Source organism: Carcharhinus amblyrhynchos, chromosome 20 (assembly GCF_965287045.1).
Source record: "Carcharhinus amblyrhynchos chromosome 20, sCarAmb.v2.hapA, whole genome shotgun sequence".
Classification (NCBI taxonomy): Eukaryota; Metazoa; Chordata; class Chondrichthyes; order Carcharhiniformes; family Carcharhinidae; genus Carcharhinus; species Carcharhinus amblyrhynchos.
Genome location: NC_137343.1, coordinates 16,197,081 through 16,217,894, shown reverse-complemented (window position 1 = coordinate 16,217,894; position 20,814 = coordinate 16,197,081). Strand labels below are relative to the sequence as shown.

General features: G+C 39.7%; 1 protein-coding gene across 5 annotated transcripts in view; it reads right to left on the bottom strand.

Annotated features, from left to right (window-relative positions):
* Positions 1 to 678: 678 nt before the first annotated feature.
* Positions 679 to 20,814, bottom strand: part of trafd1 (TRAF-type zinc finger domain containing 1) — a 41,329-nt gene continuing 21,193 nt past the window's right edge. For 3 of the 5 annotated variants that reach the window (XM_080208158.1, XM_080208156.1, XM_080208157.1), the window contains exons 5-12: positions 18,389 to 18,812; positions 16,860 to 17,123; positions 12,600 to 12,670; positions 10,405 to 10,659; positions 9,464 to 9,590; positions 8,006 to 8,333; positions 5,243 to 5,318; positions 679 to 3,065 (exon numbers count right to left, since the gene is read on the bottom strand). In XM_080208158.1, coding sequence (XP_080064284.1) covers positions 3,018 to 3,065; positions 5,243 to 5,318; positions 8,006 to 8,333; positions 9,464 to 9,590; positions 10,405 to 10,659; positions 12,600 to 12,670; positions 16,860 to 17,123; positions 18,389 to 18,812 — 1,593 coding nt within the window. In that variant the 3' untranslated portion in view covers positions 679 to 3,017. The remainder of the gene's footprint in view (positions 3,066 to 5,242; positions 5,319 to 8,005; positions 8,334 to 9,463; positions 9,591 to 10,404; positions 10,660 to 12,599; positions 12,671 to 16,859; positions 17,124 to 18,388; positions 18,813 to 20,814) is intronic. The other 2 variants (XM_080208159.1, XM_080208160.1) reach the window with 2 other exon arrangements.

The window sequence follows — 20,814 nt, the reverse complement described above, 5'->3', positions numbered from 1 at the left end:
TTCAGCTATTTGAAAGGATATAGTCACCAAATTCAGTCCACACCGAGTGGAATTGTTATCAATATTGTAGCTATACCCATGTTAGTTTGGCAGATATCATAAAGAACATGTGTTCCATCAAGTTTTAAAATAGGGGACAATCTGAAGAATATGAACTTGTCAGAGGTGTAAATATTTCTGCCATGAGATTTAAACTTAGGATTAAAAAGATGTAGCCAGTGACAAAGTTGTATTTTCCTTGAAACCACTAAGCTTGTGTTTAAGGCTAACAAGTTGCAGGAGTGCATTCTTTTTTTTCTACACCCCAACCATCCCAGTCCAAGAATCACAGGTATTGATTCTATTCTATTAAATACAGTAACTACAACATATATATACACACACACACTAACAGGCCTTCGTTTACTCTCTACCAATTCCTTCATAAAATATTCAGGAAATCATTGTCACCATCTCAAGTAAATACAAGAACAAACTGTAATAAGGCTCCTCCTTCTCCCTCACTCTAAAGCAGCATCACATGAAGCAAAAATTATCTACAAGTTGCTTTGGTGACTGGATTGTTTAAAGCTGCAAAGTCCTCCATTCTTACAAGAACTGACTGGCTGTGATTCTACTTTGAGGACTTAAGTCAACTGAGAGAAAGGGAATGCTGGAGAACTAGAAGGAAATCTTCTAAAAAAATCATAATGTGTAATTAGGTATCAAATCTATCCACGTGAAAAGAGGTCTTCCATGATCTGCTAGATATAAAAGCAGTGCTTTCCTCGAGCTACTGAGCACAGAAAAGATGTTAGGTATATCATTCCTCAAAGTTACATTTCCTCATTGAGTAAGGGATAGAAAGTACTGGTGTAGTTGGGTTTGCAGTTTGATACTTGATCCAACACATTGGAAACAGTCCAGTTCCATTGCCTGTGCTTTCTACCAACAAGCCTGAAAAGGGATGTGCGCAATGACCACTTGTTCCCACCTTAAGGGAGAATTTAATTTTTTCAGTTTTATGATGATTTAATCTGGTTAGCACAAAACACCCAAATAAAACACCTATTTTTTTTCTAAACTGCTTTCCCTGACCATATGGCCAAGTAGCAAAAGTAGAATTAGTAGCAAGCAGTAACTCTGAATTCACCAAGGTCTAAATCTAGTTTGAACAGAAGAAACTTGAAACATCTTTTACATGTTAAAATGAGCACAGTCTACAATGAAGATGTCTACAATAAAGACATTTAAAACTATACAAATGAATGTTTTACCACTGGACAATGTACATCAGCTTTCCAATTGTGAATCAGAGGCAGGACTGTGACACAATCCACACTGAACAAAAAAATGTTCACATTCAAAACTAGAGCTTCTGAGTATAAAGAAACATTTCTTCAAACTAATAAATAGTAATAAAAATTATGCAAATTCCCCTCCTACAAAGGCATCAAAAAGCTTACCAGTTGATCTCGGAAGTTACTACAAAGAGGGGCATCCATCGTTTTTAAACTTATACTTAACTGAACAGTTGTATTTAATACATTTAAAAAGGTTGCACAAAAGACAAACATCAAACCCAACAACAATTCTACAATATAAACCACAAATGTAACTCATTATAAGCAATTCATTTCTGTTTACTGCCCTGTATAAACTTGAGTAGAATTTCTCTTCCCTATTAGACCATATTTCTTACCTGCAGAGAGAAAAGTTGGTAATCTATTCCCAGCCATGCTGCTCCATGGCTTGGGTCACAAGGAAGTACAAGGGTTGACTTTGTCTTCTCCTTCCACTGGTATCTTCCCTTCTGCCCAGACAACTGACTGAAATTCTCCCTCCAAGTCCCTGTTTTCTCTGCATTTTGACCACCTTTCTTCCAAGATCTTGAATTTTATGCTCCAATTTCCTCCAGCAACAAGAGGTCACAGCTCAAAAGTTCTGAACGACAATCCTAGCTCACCTAATGCTTTTCTAAATTACCTATCATGAAAAGTACATTTCCAATTAACTGCCTCTACAGTTTCTGTATTTAAAAAAACTTGAGCAGCAGACTTGATTCCAAAACAGTTGTCTTAAAAAAGACATTTCATTGCAGTCTGCAACACCCAAAATGCAGATTAAAACTTCAGTAAGTGCAAAATTCCCCTAAAAGACAAAATTATTTCTCTAATTCTGTACTGACCACAACGTAAATGTAGTTCATGTATGATGCAATGTAGGCATCAGCAAAGCACAATACAGACAATATACAAATGAACACACGAGAGATGAGAAGTGAAGCAGATAGAAAGCACCTAGAACAAAGAAACTCAGCAAAAAGGAGACAGAGCACGATATAGATCGAAGCAAAATGAGCCCACTGTTTAAAAAAAAGAGGATAAAGCAACAAGAGTAAAGACATATAGAGAGAAGTGACAGCAAAGGCAAAAGACGTATCATCACTACCAGCACAGAAACAGTTATGCTATCACCCAAATGATAGAACAGAAAAATCAGACATCAAGAACTGGAAAACCTTTCAATCTATAACCCTTACGGTATTTGGATTGACTAAGTACTACTACTCTTGTGGTTTGAGATATGTTAGACTATTGGACTTAAACAGCCCCTTACTATTGTGTGATATATTGAATTGATTACACAAAATAAAATCAAAGCTGTGAACTTCCATAGCACATCCCGTTAAAGTAAAAATAATCAGCATCAAAAATGAACTTTTCATGTTTTCCCCCAAACTTTCATTCAGCTGTACTAGAAAATATCCCCCAACTTATCTCCAAATGCTTACAAATTTAAATGTCTGTTGCCTTTTTAATTATTATATGGTTCAGGGATCAAAAAGAGTGAGCTCCTGTTAAACATCTGTTTTCACTGCGAGGTTTTAAAGAAGAGTTGAAAGGAAATAAAAACACTACCACTTAAACCACACTCAAATAATTTTCTTGCATAGAAAATAAAGTCCTGAGTTTGAGCAGTAAATATAATTTAGGAGTTAGACACCATTGCAATGAGCGTAGCTTCATTCCATTTCATCATTCTTCTTTCCCATCATTTTCTGGTCTTTTTTTTGGTATATTCTGCTGAAATGGAAAATAAAAACATCACATGGGTACCTCTGGGCAAGTAATCGCATCGTAATTCCAAAAGTAACACCATTTTCCAGAAAATTTTACAGCACAGTAATGTTGGTCAGCAAGGTTCTGCTATCCCCATCACAGCAATTATTTTTCTAGTCACCGTATGCACTTAACATTTATCATAGAATCATAGCATCACAGAATCTCTACAGTGCAGCACAAGATCATTTGGCCCATTGAGCCTACACTAACACAATCCCACCCAGACCCTATCCCTGTGACCCTACATATTTACCCTGCTAATTCCCTGACACTAAGGGGCAATTGAACATGGCCAATCAACCTAACTTGCACATCTTGAGTGTGGGAGGAAACAGAAGCACCTAGAGGAAACCCATGCAGACACGGGCAAAACATAGAAACACCAGAGTCATCCGAGGCAGGAACTGAACCCAGGTGCCAGCCATTACGCCACCGTGTGCACATTCCAGCAGATTTCACAGGCTAGGGATCAGGAACAGGAATCCTAACAGCTATTCCCTCTCCTTAGTCCAAGTCTGGCTGAGACTGGTTGTAACTTTCATCCAGACAGATTGGCTCATGGGACTGAAGATCAGCCTTAGAACCTTCCTGGTCTGTTTGATTCAATTTCACACTATGCCAACTAAACCATCAAGGGAAATCAAACCAAACTAGATATTTAAACTATTAAATCAACTTTATTTAAATTAAATACACTGAATTCCAGGACAACATTCAATTAAAATTCTGCTAAAAGCATAATAGAATAAATTGGATATTAACTAAATAGCATTTTTGATTAATTTTCTTCCCTTTTCTACAACAGCAGAGTCCAGCTGCTCAGTGGTTATTCTTGATGTCTGAACCTAAACAACAGATGACAGCTTTGACAACCTAAAATATTGAGCTTCTTAACTTGGCCTTTTTGTTGTCTGCTTTTGAGGAGGATTAAGGCCAACCTATGGAGTAAGAAACGAAGGACAGTGCTTGACTGGGAAATGGGAGAACAAAATGAATGGATTTACCACGCTGGATTAATACTTTACTAGATCCCTAAAAGTTTGGGAATTAAAAGTTAACAACCTGGAAAGAAAATAATGGAAGCAAGCCACAAGAATAGTTTTGGGCTGATTTCTGCAAAATCATAAAGGACCAAATAAAGTAGAACAGTGGAGGCAGATTTTTAATTGTTTTAAAAGTTAAATGCAGGAAAAGTTTTCTGGTGTTTAAAATAATTGTTGCCTTCCAGAAAACTGTTTAGTCATTTTTGCTTTGAGTTACAGTAAAAGTCTTAAATTTGAAATTTTGGCATGTGACCCAGTCAGACACTGGTAGTTTCGAGTTTCTTTTGAAAAATTTAAAGGGTTGTAAGGTGATCGTAACAATCCCTCAAGTATGACAGCCTCCAAACAGTCAAATGTTGTAGGTCATGTATGAAAAGGCATTTAGGCAGGGTACTGAAACTACATATGGTGCCCAAGAAACTCTGCTAAGCAAGACAATTTTAGGACAGAATTTGGTCAACACTGAAATCTTGTTGGTGTATGCAAGATTATGAGGAGTATGGACAGGGTGAGTAGGAGGCAGCTGTTCACCTTGGTTGAGAGCCAATCACAAGGGGCATAGTTTTAGGATAAGGGGCAGGAGATTCAGGAGGGGATTTGAGGAAAAATACCTTTCCACTTTGGGGGTTGTGGGAATCAGGAATGTACTGTCAGAGAAGGTAGCTGAGGCCAGAAACATTAGTCTTTAAAAGATATTTGGATAAGCATTTGAAATATGATAATATGCAAGGATATGGAACAAGTGAAGGAAAATAGGATTGGCATGCCTTTATGGTAGATATTGTTGATGCACACTGGATGAGCCATAGGACCTTTTCCACACTTTATGACTATGTAGAGATCCATGATCAGTTTCTTTAAGGTGAATATGATTTACTCCATATGATGTACCAGTCTTATCTTCCAGACACATTGAAGTTGGAAGCATGACTATCAGAAGGATTTTTAAGAAAAATCACAATGGGAAAAAATGCATTTAGCAGAGGCAGCACATGGAGTTACGTATTGTACTTCAATTATTCTTCCTTTTATGGTAACAATCTACTTTTTAATCAGTATTTTTATTTCCCACCCACTCCCCAAATGTTTTTATACCTTTATTCCTGGAACTCTGCTCCTAGAGGTTGCAGAAATGGTGTTTCTAGAAATCCTGGATCCTTCTGTTCTCAGACTGAAAAGTAAACAAAGGCCTTAGAGACATCAAGAATGAAACCCTAAAATTCAATCCCACTAAACAGTCACATGCAAAGAAGTTCACCCAGCAAAGTCAGAGAACACTGCTATCTTTGCTTTCAATGAGAAAATCCAGCCAATGAGCCAACGCTGAGAGTGCAATACAGGTAGAATTGGAGAGAAAATGGGGTAAAATCATGGTCAGATGATAACTTGAGTCTATATTGTCTTTAAAATTTTGTGGAACGAGTTCTAAAAACTTTTACAAATGGATATCCAATCTACATTCATAACTTAAAAGAAACCAGGGCAATATATTCAAATATAATGATACAAAGCGAGGTGGAAAAGGAAGTTATAGAGGATAAAGAGTCTGCAAAAGGATGTTAAGTAATTGGCAATTAAAGTGGGAGATGGAGCACAATATGGGATAAGAGGTTATTTACTTTGGAATGAAGCACGTAGCACTTAATATTCAGAGGAATTTGTGTCCTTCCACAGGAAGTTAACTTGCAGATACAGTAAACAATCAGGAAGATAAATGGTATGTCAGCCTCAGTGTAAGAGTGCAAGAGTAAGTCCAGCTGCAATCAGGCATGGCTTTGGTGAGTCCACAGCTGGATTGTGGGGTCTCTGTACCCAAAGAATAACATCCTTGCTTTAAAGGGAATGCAAAAAGGTTCAGGGTAGAGTGGGTTTTTGGGAGTCGAAGCCAATTAGAAGATCCTATACCCTGCAGAAAAACGAGGGATGATCTGATTGAAACATACAAAGAACATGAGAAACTTGACAACTTCGATTGGGAGAGGCTGTTTCCCTTGTCTGAAGAGGGCACAATCTCAAGATAAGGGGTTAATTATTTAATACCAAGAGGAAGAGAAATTTTTTTTTTATTTACAGTGGATCAAGAATTGTTCGAGTTCTCTATCCCTGAGGGTATGGATGCTCTATTGTTCAAGGGATGTAAAAAGACCAGTAATGATTTTATTGCACAATGGAGCAAGATCAGAGGCCATAACGCTTACTCCTATTTCTACTTCTTGCTTTAGATTCTTATTTCTCTGGGGCTGATTGAAACAACTCTGAGTGCACCAAAATAGCGTCAAAGTTAGTTGAGATGCACTCAGTTAGTGGAGCAAATACATAATGCCACTTCATAAATCTGGAGTCAGAAATCTGAGCTTTTTAAAAAGGAATTTCCTTCATCCTCCTCTACCCTTCAATCTTCTCTCCCCCTCCAGAAGATGCTGATTGTTACAGTTCCACAGATAACAATAAGTCCATGTCCAAACCTAGGTGGTGAGAGGTAGCAAACACTGAAGACATCATTTTCATGGCCAACTTGATGTTCATACGAATGCACCAGTGAGCTGAACAGTTAATAACCACCACTGGGCATGTAAATAAACTGTCCTCTCCCAAGTTCTAATTGCTTCCCAAACTGTGTCTTTGAACACTGACAAAACTGGAAAGGGATACAATCAAAGCAATTCTATTTAATGGACAATCCCAATGAGGTGGTGAGTCAATGAGCTACACTCAAGATTCCACATGATACAAGAGAAATACATTTTGCAAGGAATTCTATAAAAGCAGCACAAGTGTGCACTGGAACATCATGGTAGCATCTGAAAGAGCAGTGTCATCAAATAACATCAAAAATTAATCTAAGGAAACAAAAATACAGTGATTGGCAAATCAACATCTGGACACAGTACAAATGAAGCAAGGTGAGGAGGGATGCCTAAAGAAAACGTTGTTCTGATCACTTGGTCAAAGAGCATGAGCATACATCCCCCTCCAATTTTTAATCCTGAAGACGTTAATTCAAGGAGTTCAATGCAATGGATGCCATGCACTTCATATTTATTGTGTCCAGTAGTTATTCTTAATGTGCAAATCTAAATGAGTGACACAAGGGTATATTAAAATTGGCAGGCAATATTTCTTCCTCACCAATCTACCTATCACAGATGCATCTATCAATGATGCATTATTGCGAGTGTCCCAATACTTGGGGACAAATGCCCTTCTTCACAGCGAGGATACCCTCCTTTGCATTGTGTGGCACTACTACCATACTAAAATGGGATAGACTTTAAACAGATCTAGCAACTCAAGACTGGGCACCCACGAGGTGCTGTGAACCATCAGCAGCAGAACTGTACTCAATCATTACTGTAACCTCCTGGCCTGGCATATCCTCCACTCAACCATTACCAAGTCAGGGGATTAACCCTGGTTCAATGAAGAGTGCAGGAGAGCATGCCAGGCATACCCAAGAATGAGGTGCAGCAATAACTCAGGACTATTTATATGTCAAACAACATAAGCAGCAAGTGATAGAGTTAAATAATCCCATAACCAACAAGTCCGACCTAAATGCTACAATCCTATGTCCAGTTATGAATTGTGGAAGACAATTAAACAACTGACTAGAGGAAGCACTCCACTCCTGTAAGCCCTCTCATTCACTATGGCTAATCCATCTAACGTGCACATCTTCAGACTGTCGGAGGAAATCAGGACACCCAGAGAAAACCCACACACACAGGGAGAATTTGCAAACCCACACAAACAGGTCACCCAAGGCCAGAATCAAACTGGGTCCCTGGTGCTAACCACTGTGTCACCTTGGTGGCAAACCTATGCTTGTTTACTTGTCCCAGTGTTCAATACACCCACCTGGATCTAGCAGCAGGTACATGTGGAAAAGTAGGTTTGTAGCTCTCTGGAAATACATCTCCAATAGGACGAGGAGAGCCCACTGATGGTTCCAGAGGTTTCCGGGTCAGCCGCCTCAGCTCTGATGCCTCTATATTAGAAACCTTGACACCTCTGGTACTTGGAGCAACGGCCTCTGCATCTTGACTTCCTAGGGATTTCTGGGCACCATTCCCCTGTCTGAATGTTGCTGGAGGTCCTGTTGATCTCATTCTAACTGAAGATCGAATCGCTGGTCTTGGCTGGACAACATTATCCAGATGAGAGAAATGATTTGGTCTGACATCTCCTGCATGCACAGAATACAAATCAAGGAGCATTGCAAATGTTAATTTTAAAATAAAAATGTTCTTTATAAATTCATTAAGCAGGTACACAAAAAATATTTTTGTTAAACACAGAACACATCAACCCCGCTATATAAAAAAAAATATTATTTTGCTTAACATTTAAAGTGGAAGACGACTGTGGACACCAAAGACTAATACAAAGAATAATGAACTCAACAAATGTCACTTCCCAGATTTTTTGAAGATTCAGTGGCTATAACGCTTCTTCTATGTGGTACCACATGATTAAAAAGTTTAAATTTTGGTCTGTACAGAGTTAGCTTATCTCAGCTGCAGCAGAATGAAGGACATGACTGACACTTGTGCCCTGGATTGGGGAAGGAGCAAGGAGAAAACGTTCAGCTGCATGTCAAGTCCATATAAGAATTGGACCATAGTAGGATTTGGATGTCCACAAGGTCAAACAGTTCACTGACTCCCACTATCTAGGCACACAAGAATGACTACTCTGGCATTGTATTGAAGAAATGCTACACTGAAAAAGAAAAACTTCTGGACAGTTGGATCCTTTCCAAAGAGGAAAGAAGTTGGGACGACATGGGCGGCATGGTGGCAGTGGTTAGGACTGCTGTCTCACAGCGCCAGGGACTTGGGTTCAATTTCGGCCTCCGGTAACTGTGTGTGGAGTTTGCACTTTCTCCCCTTTCCTCCAGGTGCTCTGGCTTCCTCCCATGCTCCAAAGGCATGTGGGGTAGGTTGACTGGCCATGCTAAATTGACCCTAATGTCAGGGGGATTAGCAGAGTAAACGTGTGGGGTTGCGGGGATAGGGTCTGGGTGGGATTGTGGTCAGTACAGACTCGATGGGTCAAAAGACCTCCTTCTGTACTATAGGGATTCTATGATCTGCTCTTCTTTCTTCTATGAGAAGTAAGACAACAATTTTCTGGCCAATGTCACAAATCGATAAGTTTGTTCTCAGGTTAGCCAGCAATTGAGATATTTTAAAAGAGTAAATTGTATTGACTTTTCTCAGATTGCTCCTCTCCTTGCCCCAATCATAGTCGGGATGCGGCTGATTTCTAATTAATATGAAACGTGAAAAAATTGCTACCGATGCTTGCACTTACCCTGGTGTCTCTGCCGGTGAATGGGCACTTGTGGAAAGTCTCTTGTCTCAGTGTTATTGATTAAGAATGACTGATTGATTTCTTGATCAGGTGGTCTTGCTGTTGATGGTCGCAAATCACACTGATCCTGAGGGACAGTTCAGGAAAATTATGGGTACATTTTTTCTACTTCTATATTTTTGTGTGACAAGCAGACAGTGTTGCTAAAAGATTAAGTTTCTGCATCATATCTTCAAATTCAAGATTTTGTAAGCTAAGCTTGACTATTGTGGATTTGAAATGAAACTGCTAGCTGTATACAGAGATGATTTTGCCTTTTCCATGCCAGGATTCAAGCAATAATAGCTGCCAGCTTCAATTTATGTTGCTGCCAATGAATAAAATTTTAATCAGGTCAAGGCTGTCTGAAAGGTACCACAGGTTTGTGAAATAATGGATGCAAGCACACTTGTTACTAATTATATGAGCCTGAACACAACCTCTGGTGACTGTCACTCGATGGCTGCAAATATTGTACAGAAGAAAACTCCAAAAAGGCTTTGGTTCAAGCCCTCACCTCCAGACAGCAACTGGGCTGCTAACCACCACATTTACTTGGATGACAGAACAAGTACTACTAAGAAAGGGTACATGCCAAGTCCTTCAAAATTATTTGATGACATCATATAATCTAGCTGTTAGTACAGAATATTAGTATTGCTGAAAAGTCATTTTGCCAAAGCTTCTCACATTGCATTCATCAGGATAACCTCAAGAATGGGGTCCCTTGACATTGGCATTCTTGTGCATGGGAATTAACAAGTCTCTCTTGTACAAGGCACACCTCTTATAGTTATTTGAAGCTCAATGCTCAGGCACTTCAGGCATCACTGATAGGCTAAACCTCCCTACCCTATGAGCGGCTTTGTTAAATGAAAGAGTGCGTGTATATATTTGTTTACCTGATGATGATATAGCACATCTTCTTCCAATGCTATACCACAGAACTCACAAGGGATCATGACATCTCCATCACTGGAGCCATCAAATGGACCATATGATGGCAAGGTATAATCTTCTGAAAATAATTCAGGATTCATGTGATGACGATGGGAGAAAATATCATTTGCCCTGGGAATGGAGACCCTTTGTAGCGGTGGTATAAGTGTGGTACTTTTACTGAATGATGCAAAGGCACTTACTTGGTTACAGCCAGTCTGTAAAAAAGGATCATAAATTAATTCCCTCTTAAAAGGGAGAAAAATTAAAACATAAAATACTTTCAATATAGAAAAGTTTCCCATTCATTTATTTGTATTCCAGGCACTATAATCTCGAGTCTACTTGTAGATAAGGTACCTTCCAGCTCATAGATTCCATTTAGTAAGTTTCCATGCCCTCCAATAAGAGGCTCACCACATTGGTTCAGAGCTCACTACTTCCAGGTAATGCATCTATCCTGTTTTTCCCGTGTTCCTATTCACCCAATTTCAAAATGTCCACTCAGGTTTCAGGTGTTTACATCTGCAATCAGACCTCCTTTGCTCATCTACACAATTGATGTTTTTGGGAATAACCATTGCTGCCCAAGCTACATTCAGCTTTGATTTAAGAAAATAAAGTATCTACATGAACTGCAAGTAGTCACTCTTACCATCTTAGAGGTAGCTCCCAATACAGAAAATCTTCCAGGTTCAACCAACTCACTTATAATCCTCCATTTACATCATTGCACAAACAACTCATTTATATAGCACCTCTAAAATGACACGTGATACATTGATTGATTATGCAAAGAAAAACTGACCAGGCCAAAGCTGAATTTATGAGGGTGACCAAATGGTTGGTCAAGTAGATTGGTTATAAAATCTTATGAAAAGGAAGGTGAAGAGGCAGAGTGATCATGGTAAATGAAGGCATGGATGACAAAGATAGAGTAAAGACAAGAAGGAACTCAAGAGGCCAGATTCAGAGGAAGGAGAGTTGGTAGTTGTAAGACAAGATGTTTGTTAAGAAGGTGAAAACAGAGAAGGGATTTAAGCGTGAGCCTAACAATCTTAAATTAGCACTAAGGGACCAGGAACCAACATAGATCAGCAAGGACAGGGGATGATGGGTGCATGGTATTATCTCAATTAAGAGTATGGAAAAGCAAAGATGGGGACAGAGTGGAGGTTGTCCAGTAGAATACTGGAACTGAAAAGCATGGTAAGGGTTTCAGCAGTCAATGGGCAGAGGTGGAGGTGAAGGTGGATGATAATTTATGTCAGCATTCTTTTTATGGAGAGGAAACTCAGTTCAGGTTTAAAAGGGGATGTAAACACTGTGGCAAATCTGGTTTAACTATGGGTTGGGGAGGAGGATGGAATCAGGGGCATGGATAGAGTTTGAGACAAGAGCTGAAGTTGATGCATCCTGTCTTTCCCACGTTTACTTGGAGCAAGGTTACAGCCCATCCAAGAATGGTGATCAAATAAGCTGCCTGACAACACAGACACTGAAAGGGTTATCAGAATTATGTACCATGGCACACACTGTCTAGCATTGCTGCCTCTCAATGCTAAGGACCCAGATCAAATTCCCAGCTTGGGTCACTGTCTATGCAGAGTCCACACGTTTCCTCTGGATCCTCCAGTTTCCTCCCACAGTCCAAAAGATGTACTGGTTAGGTGCACTGGCCATGCTAAATTCTCCCTCAGTGTAACAAACAGGCGCCAGAGGGGATTTTCACAGTAACTTCACTGCAGTGTTAATGTAAGCCTACTTGTGACACTAATAAACAAACTTTAATGAAAACAACAAACTTGGGTCGATTCTTGCTCCAGAGCTCTAACTCAACAAAACTGCCTCAATTACAACTAGCATTTACCTCAGACACCTTGCCCATCTCTCACTATTTCTGCCCTTCGGGTGATCATTGCGATTAAAAGACCTTTGTATGCAGTCATTACAAGTCTGAATTCTATATTAAATAATAATGGAAAAGAAAAGAAAATCTAGCAATCAGATCATAGTAAGATAATCTTTTTTAACATTTTCAATGTACAACACATAGCCAACAAGATTATTGGAAAAAATGATAACAGAACTACTGATATCATGATAATTCATGGAGCCAAAGCTAATTGATTGCAGTGAACACAGAGTTAAAACATACCTGGTGAAGAATCAATTCTTCTTCAGGAAAAAGTTCTTCACAGAACTCACAAGGCAACATTGTGACAATATCTGAACACAAAAGGAAAAAAGCTGTCAAACTAATAAATTTAAATTATTTTTAAGGGGATTTGTTGAGGGTAAATTGAGATAGCTAGCACTGTCTTTTACTATAGACAATACAAAACTCATGGGGCAGATATCTCTGTATAAAGACATAACATTGATTTAAAACAAAAACACAGCAAGCAGCTGCTTGGAGACCACCAGTAGCTCTGGAATAGAACGACAGAACCTCTCTGATGAATCCAACACGTACAATCAAAATCAGATCAATTATGGACTTTCTTATTGATCATTGCTGCCTCATATTAGTTTAAAATTAATTATGTTTAATAAACACACATCAATAACAATCTGACATTCACCTCAGCCAGCTGCATTCTACCACCCAGTATAATGGTATCTCATTCATCCATTTAATCTGGACACTTCCCTGTTGCTAAGTGACTATTCCCACCAACTCATTGCCAAACTGGATAGACACATGATCCTGCGTCCAGGTATGTAACTATTCTATGTCTAGAAATGAATATCCCTATTCATAATGCTGCAAAACGTGTTCCCTCACCAGAAACTTTCTGATATGATTTCTGCTAACTACCGGGATTCCCAGCCTTTGGCTCTGAACTCTTTACCTTTACCATCGTACCTTGCAGTAACTTGCTTTTAGTTGAAATGGACAATGATTCATTCAGTACTTAAAATGCATTTAAAATAATCAGCACGTTTTAAAATCTAATTACTTATTTCATTTTCTTACTGCATCCTATTTCTTTCATTAGCTTATTAACTTTGTTTTAAGAATCACTTAACTCTTTGCTGGTAATGCTGTCAGTGTCTAAAACCTTATTAACTGGTTAATAATTTCGCAATAAGAAGTCTCACAACACCAGGTTAACGTCCAACAGGTTTATTTGGCAGCCCGTTGAGAAGCAGCAAGCACTCCGAAAGCTAGTGGCTTTTGCTACAAATAAACCTGTTGGACTTTAACTTGGTGTTTTGAGACTTCTTACTGTGTTTACCCCAGTCCAACGCCAGCATCTCTACATCACAATAATTTCCTTCCAAGGCTAAAGACAGAGCAGCTCATCATAATTCAACTATTCCTATATTATTCAGCTTTAAACCCAGGCTGAAGATGAAACAAAAATTTTGTTCCATCTAATGCCAGAGTTCAACTCAGTCCCTATAAGTCCAAATCCACTGAATAATGCTGTTGTCATTCTACATTCTGCATAGACACATCCAAAAGTTGATCCCATTGATTTTGGCCTAAAAAAAATACTGTTTTCATATATCATGTAAAAGTTGGCCCTAGTTTATACCCCCCTTCCCCGGGTATCAAACAGCTTTCTGCTCACCAGGACCCAACGTGGTTCATTAATTTAAAGATATGTACAGGAGAAGGGGAAACTTTAGATCAGTAATAGGCAACAAAGGTTAGTGAATGAATAAAGATACAGTGGCACAGCGCTTAGCACTGCTGCCTCACAGTGCCAAGGACCTGGGTTTGATTCTGACATTATGCAAACTCGACATAGGCAGTCACCCATTCTCCTAGTGTCTGCATGGGTTTCCTCTGGGTGCTCCAGTTTCCACCCATACTCCAAAGATCGGCAGGTTAAATGGATTGGCATGCCACATTGCACCTTAGTGTTGGGGGATTAGCAGAGTAAATATGTAGCGTTGAGGGGATAGAGCCTGGGTGGGATTCTTGTCAGTGCAGGTTTGAAGGACTAAGTTGCCCCTTTCTGCACTGTAGGGATTCTATGATTCCACTTCATTTTAGTGGGCTGCAAGATTGAAATCTGACTTGTTCGCTAAATACGATTCCATAGATAAGATTAAACACATTTATTAAACTTGATTTAAAAAATCAAGTTCCATCATTTTGTCATACAATAAATATGAATAAGAATATTCATCAATTTGCATGCATTGGAAATATGGATGAAACTTTGATAACATCAGCCAACAAAATTTCTAAAAACAAAAACTATCCTTAAAAAATGCAGTTCAGTGGTTTCATCATGTATGACGGATGGTATAAGAATAAATCAGGTGGTGATATTCAAGCGTTAAGGTCTGCCCAAACAGAATAAAGTGTGGATATGGAATTTGAGACCAAGAGGACCATGTAAAAAAAAAACTCAACATTTAAGCAGCATTTGGATGAGCACTTGAAACACAACATTCAAGGCTCTGGCTCTAATGCTGGAAAATGGGATTAGAATAAATAGGTACTTGATGGCAGACACAATGAACTTATGGGCCTCTTCCTGTGCTATATGTGATTCTATGATCCAAGATCAACTAACATTGATGTAGCATTATTCCCAGCTGTTTTACAAATACCGTTCAGCCCTTAGATAGGTGCATAAATAAAGCTCTCTAGGCATCTCCAAAAGATTTGGAACAATTGGATGTTGAAAGGTGGGGAAAAAAAGCCAAAACATGCAAGCATGTCCATCATAGGCACATGGAATGAACTTGATCCCAATATTGTCAGAAAATAATTCTTGAAATCAAATGTATTTAACAACAAGAACAATTACTAATGAAATGATGATGCCATAGTTACCAGTATTACCAAAGATGATAACTAGAAGGATTCATAAGGTGCTCCAGACCAGTGGTCTCCAAACTCCGATCTGGATGCAGCCCAAGGGCTGTAGTTTGGACACCCCTGCTCCAGACTAATGGAATAAATGGTATGATGATTCAGACAATGATCAGTCATTCTGATACACTGTGGTTAATTAGTTACGGTATACATTTATGTTGTGTTGGATGACATGTATACAGCTTATAGCGTTTTAAAGTAAATGCAGAGAATTCATATTAGTGTTGTTTGTTCTGTGAGAGTTTTTTTCGATTCCAAATTAAGTACATGCCCATCTGTAATAAAAAAACTAGTCTAAAAGTTAACCCTGGTGACTTCCGTTGTAAAAAACTGGTCTCAAATATTTGTGTAAAAGTCAAATTTATGCAGCAAATCAGCAATTTGAGTCAATGGAGGAAGCGATGGGTAAATCTGACAAAAGACCTCAACTCATAAGAACACTTCCCCACCCCCATTCCTTCATTCCCCACCTTCTTCTGGTCTTCAATGCTAACACGGGCTGACTAAATGTGAAACGTGTCACATCAGCACTTGGAGGAAAACAAAATTCAAACGTACAAGACAAATCTCCTCAAATTTCACTGACATTATTGAACAGAATGAGATTGGTAGGAATTCAATTGTGGAACCTCAGTTTTCTCCTGTGACTCAATCAATCCACAATTGAAAACAGTCCCCAGTAATTAATCCCAGCCACAACAAATAATTGAGCTGTACAGACTAAAATGGTTCCTGAATCAATGCCCAGTGCTCAGCTATCTGATTTCAGTTGAGGTAACACCACAATTCATTAGTGCCTTGGGTTACAAGACAAAAAATTGTCATAGTTCCTGCTCTGGACAACAATCAAACCATCTCAGAAACTCTCAGCAGGTTCAGCAGCAACTGTGAGGAGAGGAAAGAGCTGACATTGAGTCCAGATGACCCTTGATCAAAGCTTTTCTCTCTTGGTTTCAGATTCCAGCATCTGCAGTAATTTGCTTTTATTGAACAATCTCTCCTTGAAATGCACAAAATAAGAACATGAAGCAGCCAAATTTTCCATTTGAATAAGGTACCAGTGGCACTGTTACCCAGCAAGTTGTAGATAGTTTTACTGACAGGTCTACTAGAGAATCATCAGAGTTAAGAAGCTAGCATCTCAGCACCATCCCACCCAATGCCAAAACAAAACAACAGAATATGTTTGATTCCCTCAGTGTTGAACCTGGAAGCTATAAATGCAGGATGTCAATGCTTGTTGCAAGTAGTTGTTTGAAAGAAAGTTTGTGCATGCAGCTTATTATTTTTTCCTCATATTTGAGAAAAGACTGAGCCAAGTGAGTGGAATGTGTGCCTATTGTTAGACTTACTCTGCAAGATGATCTATATCTGACATTTAGTCTGCCTCAAAATATTGGAGAAGTACACATGCAAAATATTCAACGTGGAATATACATGGGTCTTATTCTAACATTATTAATTAGACTTTGGGCTATATGGGCAGAATTTGCTCTGGTTTGTTTATGAAATGGCCAACAACCCTTTTCTTAAACAATTATTTTGGAGACCTGAAACATGCAACATCATCCTTACTTGCTATTTCTTCATGGGTGTTTACAGAAGTTGGAAATACATTAGATGATGAGCGATTGTTGAACAAGTCAACAACATTCTGCGGCTCAGGACGTCTGTAATCAGTGCGAGTATCCTCCCACAGAGGTGGCCACTCTCCTTCTCCACCATTGTTCTCGTTTTGGAGACTGAGAGCAAGCAGGTAATCCAAGTTTGAGTTGGCATCGACATGCCCAGGGCCTGCAGGATCTGCCACACGATTTCTCTCAATCCTCGTTATGCTGGCTACGAAACAGAGAAATGTAGAACAGTTAAAAAGCACAACTTTAAGGTTTAATCTGTGATCAGTTGGCTGATGGGGATCAGCTGAGCACGAGTGTTCCAAGTACGGATTCACATGGCAAATTGCGAACGTAGGGTGAAGAGAAAATCAGATTTCGGAACATCCCTGACCCGAGAGAGAAACAAAAAGTTTCAGGCTGCCTGATTAACTAACTTGGTTCATACATGAGCCGGTAACACACCAAAGGGAGTCCAATATGCATGAAGTTTAACCGAGCATCAGTTAATCAATGCAGCAAAAGACAACATAAAACAGATATACAATTTTTCCCACATTCATAAATCAGGCCTTTCTGCATGACAAAAACAGTGTTGCCACAGGTTAGCCTGATGGTATGCCTTGATTTCTCATGGTCTACACCAATCTAGAATGTTCTATCCAAGAACTGCTACTACTGAGTTCTGGCACACTCCTCATCCTCAAACTGCATCTTCCATTATAGAGCAGGAGAACTACAAGCTGCAGAACACCACCATTCTATATCCACAACGCCACTCATATACCCAAGTCTGCACCAAGTATTTGTGTTAAACGGACAGGAGAATTGATGTTGCTCAAGGCTTATTAACGGGGTACCAAGAAGTCCAAGACGTGAGCGTAATCTAATTTTAATTGTACCAAAAAGAGAATTATATTCACACTTAGATTAAATGTAGAAGCACAGTAAACATAAAAGATAAAATAGAATTCACAGAATGCCTCCCATGCAGGAGGCAGCTATTTGGCCCAATGATCCCACCCAGCCCTATCCCTTAGCCTCACACAAATTTACCCTGCTAATCCCCTGACACTAAGGGGCAATTAACATGTCTAATCTTTTCTGCATATCTTTGGACTGTGGCAAGAAACTGGTGCACCTGAAGATAACCCACAGAGACACAGGGAGAACATGCATGCTAACACCACATAGTCACCCAAGCTCAGAATTGAACCCAGGTCCCTGGTGCTGTGAGGCAGTAATGCTAACCACTGTACCACCTGTAACACTTCTCTATTTTTCTCCAATTTCCTCAGTCAAAGTTACAAAAGCATCTCATCCTAACACTGAAATATTTTGCAGAAGTGGCGACCAACCCTTTGTGGTGTATGTGCTTCTCTGTACCCTGGTGGGCAGGGGGTACTTTATTATTTATCTCATTCCAGCTCCTTAACATTTAAACTCAAATGTTGAGAGGACTATTTGCCATTCCTAATGCTCCCAGCTTACCTTGATCCTGGTCTCTACCTAAAATTGGCATATTTCTCCTATCCAGCCCCCTCACTGGAAAAGCTGTCTCCCGGTTCCCATGAATTTTGGTTTCTAGTTGTCTGGAAATTCTTGGCCTGGGCCGAATACGGTTCTCCTCAGCCCGATGTAGGTTTCCAGACAGATGGTTTTCAAACCAGGTGCCTGTATTTTCTTCAAACTGATACTCAGATCCAGCTTTCATTCGGTTGTTATTCTTTTCCTCCACGTCTTTACCACAGGTGACATGGTGTATGCTTAAGTCTTTGACCAGAACATTGCGACCACAAGCTGCACAAGGTTCAGTCCTTGATCCACAATAATCAGCATGCTCTTGAGATTTGTTGAATGCCAGCTCCAGCTCACAGTATTGACATTTAACCAACCGCAAAGGGCATTCCATATTCTGCAAAACAAAAACAAAATTTAAATTTTAAACATTACTTTAAGAACCTCAAAAAGGTTACACTGGCAAGTGCAATGCCCAGAATATAAACAAATCATGCAGGGTTACAGACTGGATTTCCTGTTTGGATTCACATACCTCTCAGGCTTGGAAGAAGTCAAAAGGACTCCTGACCTCCATTGCTATCCAGTAAGTGCTGATGGAAAATAGCCATGCCAGCGTGGACCAGGCCTAAGCCCAAAACTAGCAAGATAACCTGATTACAGTTAGGTACTAGAGCAGTAATGTATCTTTCTTCCTTAGTTTTCCCACTATGAACAAACTACAGCTGTGTAGCAGAGTGCATGACACCTAGTCCAGTGTTCCCTTTCCTGCATTACACCAAGCAATCAAAAAGGCCAGTAGAATAATGGCCTTTTAATATAAAGGGGTTGAAATGCAAAAGTAATGAGCAAGTATTGCTACAATTGTGCAGAGTCATTTTAGACCTCAACTGGAATGTGTTTAGTTTTGGTTACTGTACCTCAGGAAGAAAATAGCACCTTGGAGGGATTAGTGGAGATTTATCAGAACAACACTGCATTGAAAGGGTGCGTACATTTGGTTTGCATTCACTGATAAGAGTTGACAATGTTGATCTAAACACAGCCTTTAAAATATAACCTTAAGTTCAGAGCTAAGCCATTTAGAATTGAAATCAGGAAATGCGAAATGTGGAATTATCTCCCTGCTCCAATAGCATGCAGATGTTGGATCAATTGAAATGCCCACTGCTATCGATAATTTTTGTTGGGCAAGCATACCAAGTGGTAGAGCAAAGGTGGGGAAATGAAGCTTGGGTACAAATCAGCTGTGATCTAACTGAAAGTTGGAACAGACCTGATGGGCTGATTAGCCTACACCTGTTTCTATATTACACCAATATCAACATTTTAGACAGATGTTCTTTTAAATTTCCACAAGACATAAGCAGCACTGGAGGCCAGCATTTTTACTGCCCATCCCAAATTGTCTAAGGGGTAGCATCGCATTCTTGAACCCCGACGGCTCTCATGATGTAGGTGCACCCTCAATGCTATTAGGGAGGGGGGTAACACTGCCCCACAACAGTGAAAGAATGGCAAGTCAGGATGGTGCAGGGCTTGGAAGGGAACTCGTAGGTGGTGGTGGTGTTCCCATGTATCTGCTGCCCTTATCTTGTAGGTGGTAGAGGTCACAACTTTTGAAGATGCTTTCAAAGGAGCCTTGCTGAGTATGCAATTCTTCTTGTAGATGATACACACTGATGGCACTGTATTTCAGTGGTGAGGGGTGCAGATGTGGAAGATGGTGAATGTTATGCCAATCAAGCAGGCTGCTTTGCCCTGGAAGATGTCAAACTTCTTGAATGTTGTCAGAACTGCACTCATTCAGGCAAGTGGAGTGTATTCCACCTGCACTTGTACAGGGTCGACTTTGTGGAGTGAGGAAGCAAGTTACTCTCTGCAGGATTCACAGCCTCTGACCTGCTCTTGTGTCTAAACATTTATATGGCCAGTTTAGTTTTGGGTCAATGGCAACCCCTAGAAAAAAAGAGAGGAACTCAGTGATGGTAATGCCATTAAATATCAAGAGATGGCTGGATTCTCACTTGTTGGAAATGGTCATTGCCTGGTATGAATGTTACTTGCCCCATAGTCCAAGCCTGAATGCTGTCCCGGGCTTGCTGTAAATGGTCACAGACTGCTTCACAAGTTTTGTTGTAATTGTGCAGGGTATTGGTGAGGCCTGAGTTTTGCTCCCTTTACTAAAAAGGATATAGTAACATTGCGGGCAGTCTAAAGGAGATTTCGCAGATTAATTCCTGTGATGAAAGGGTTGTCCTATGAAGAGAGACTAGAGATTGTTGGTTTTCTTGCTAGTTTTTTTGCAACTCACGCACAAGAAAACCTAGATCGCTCTGACTTCACTAACCTGCAGTCACTGTCCAATTTAGATAATACTCCACCCTTTGATTCCCCTT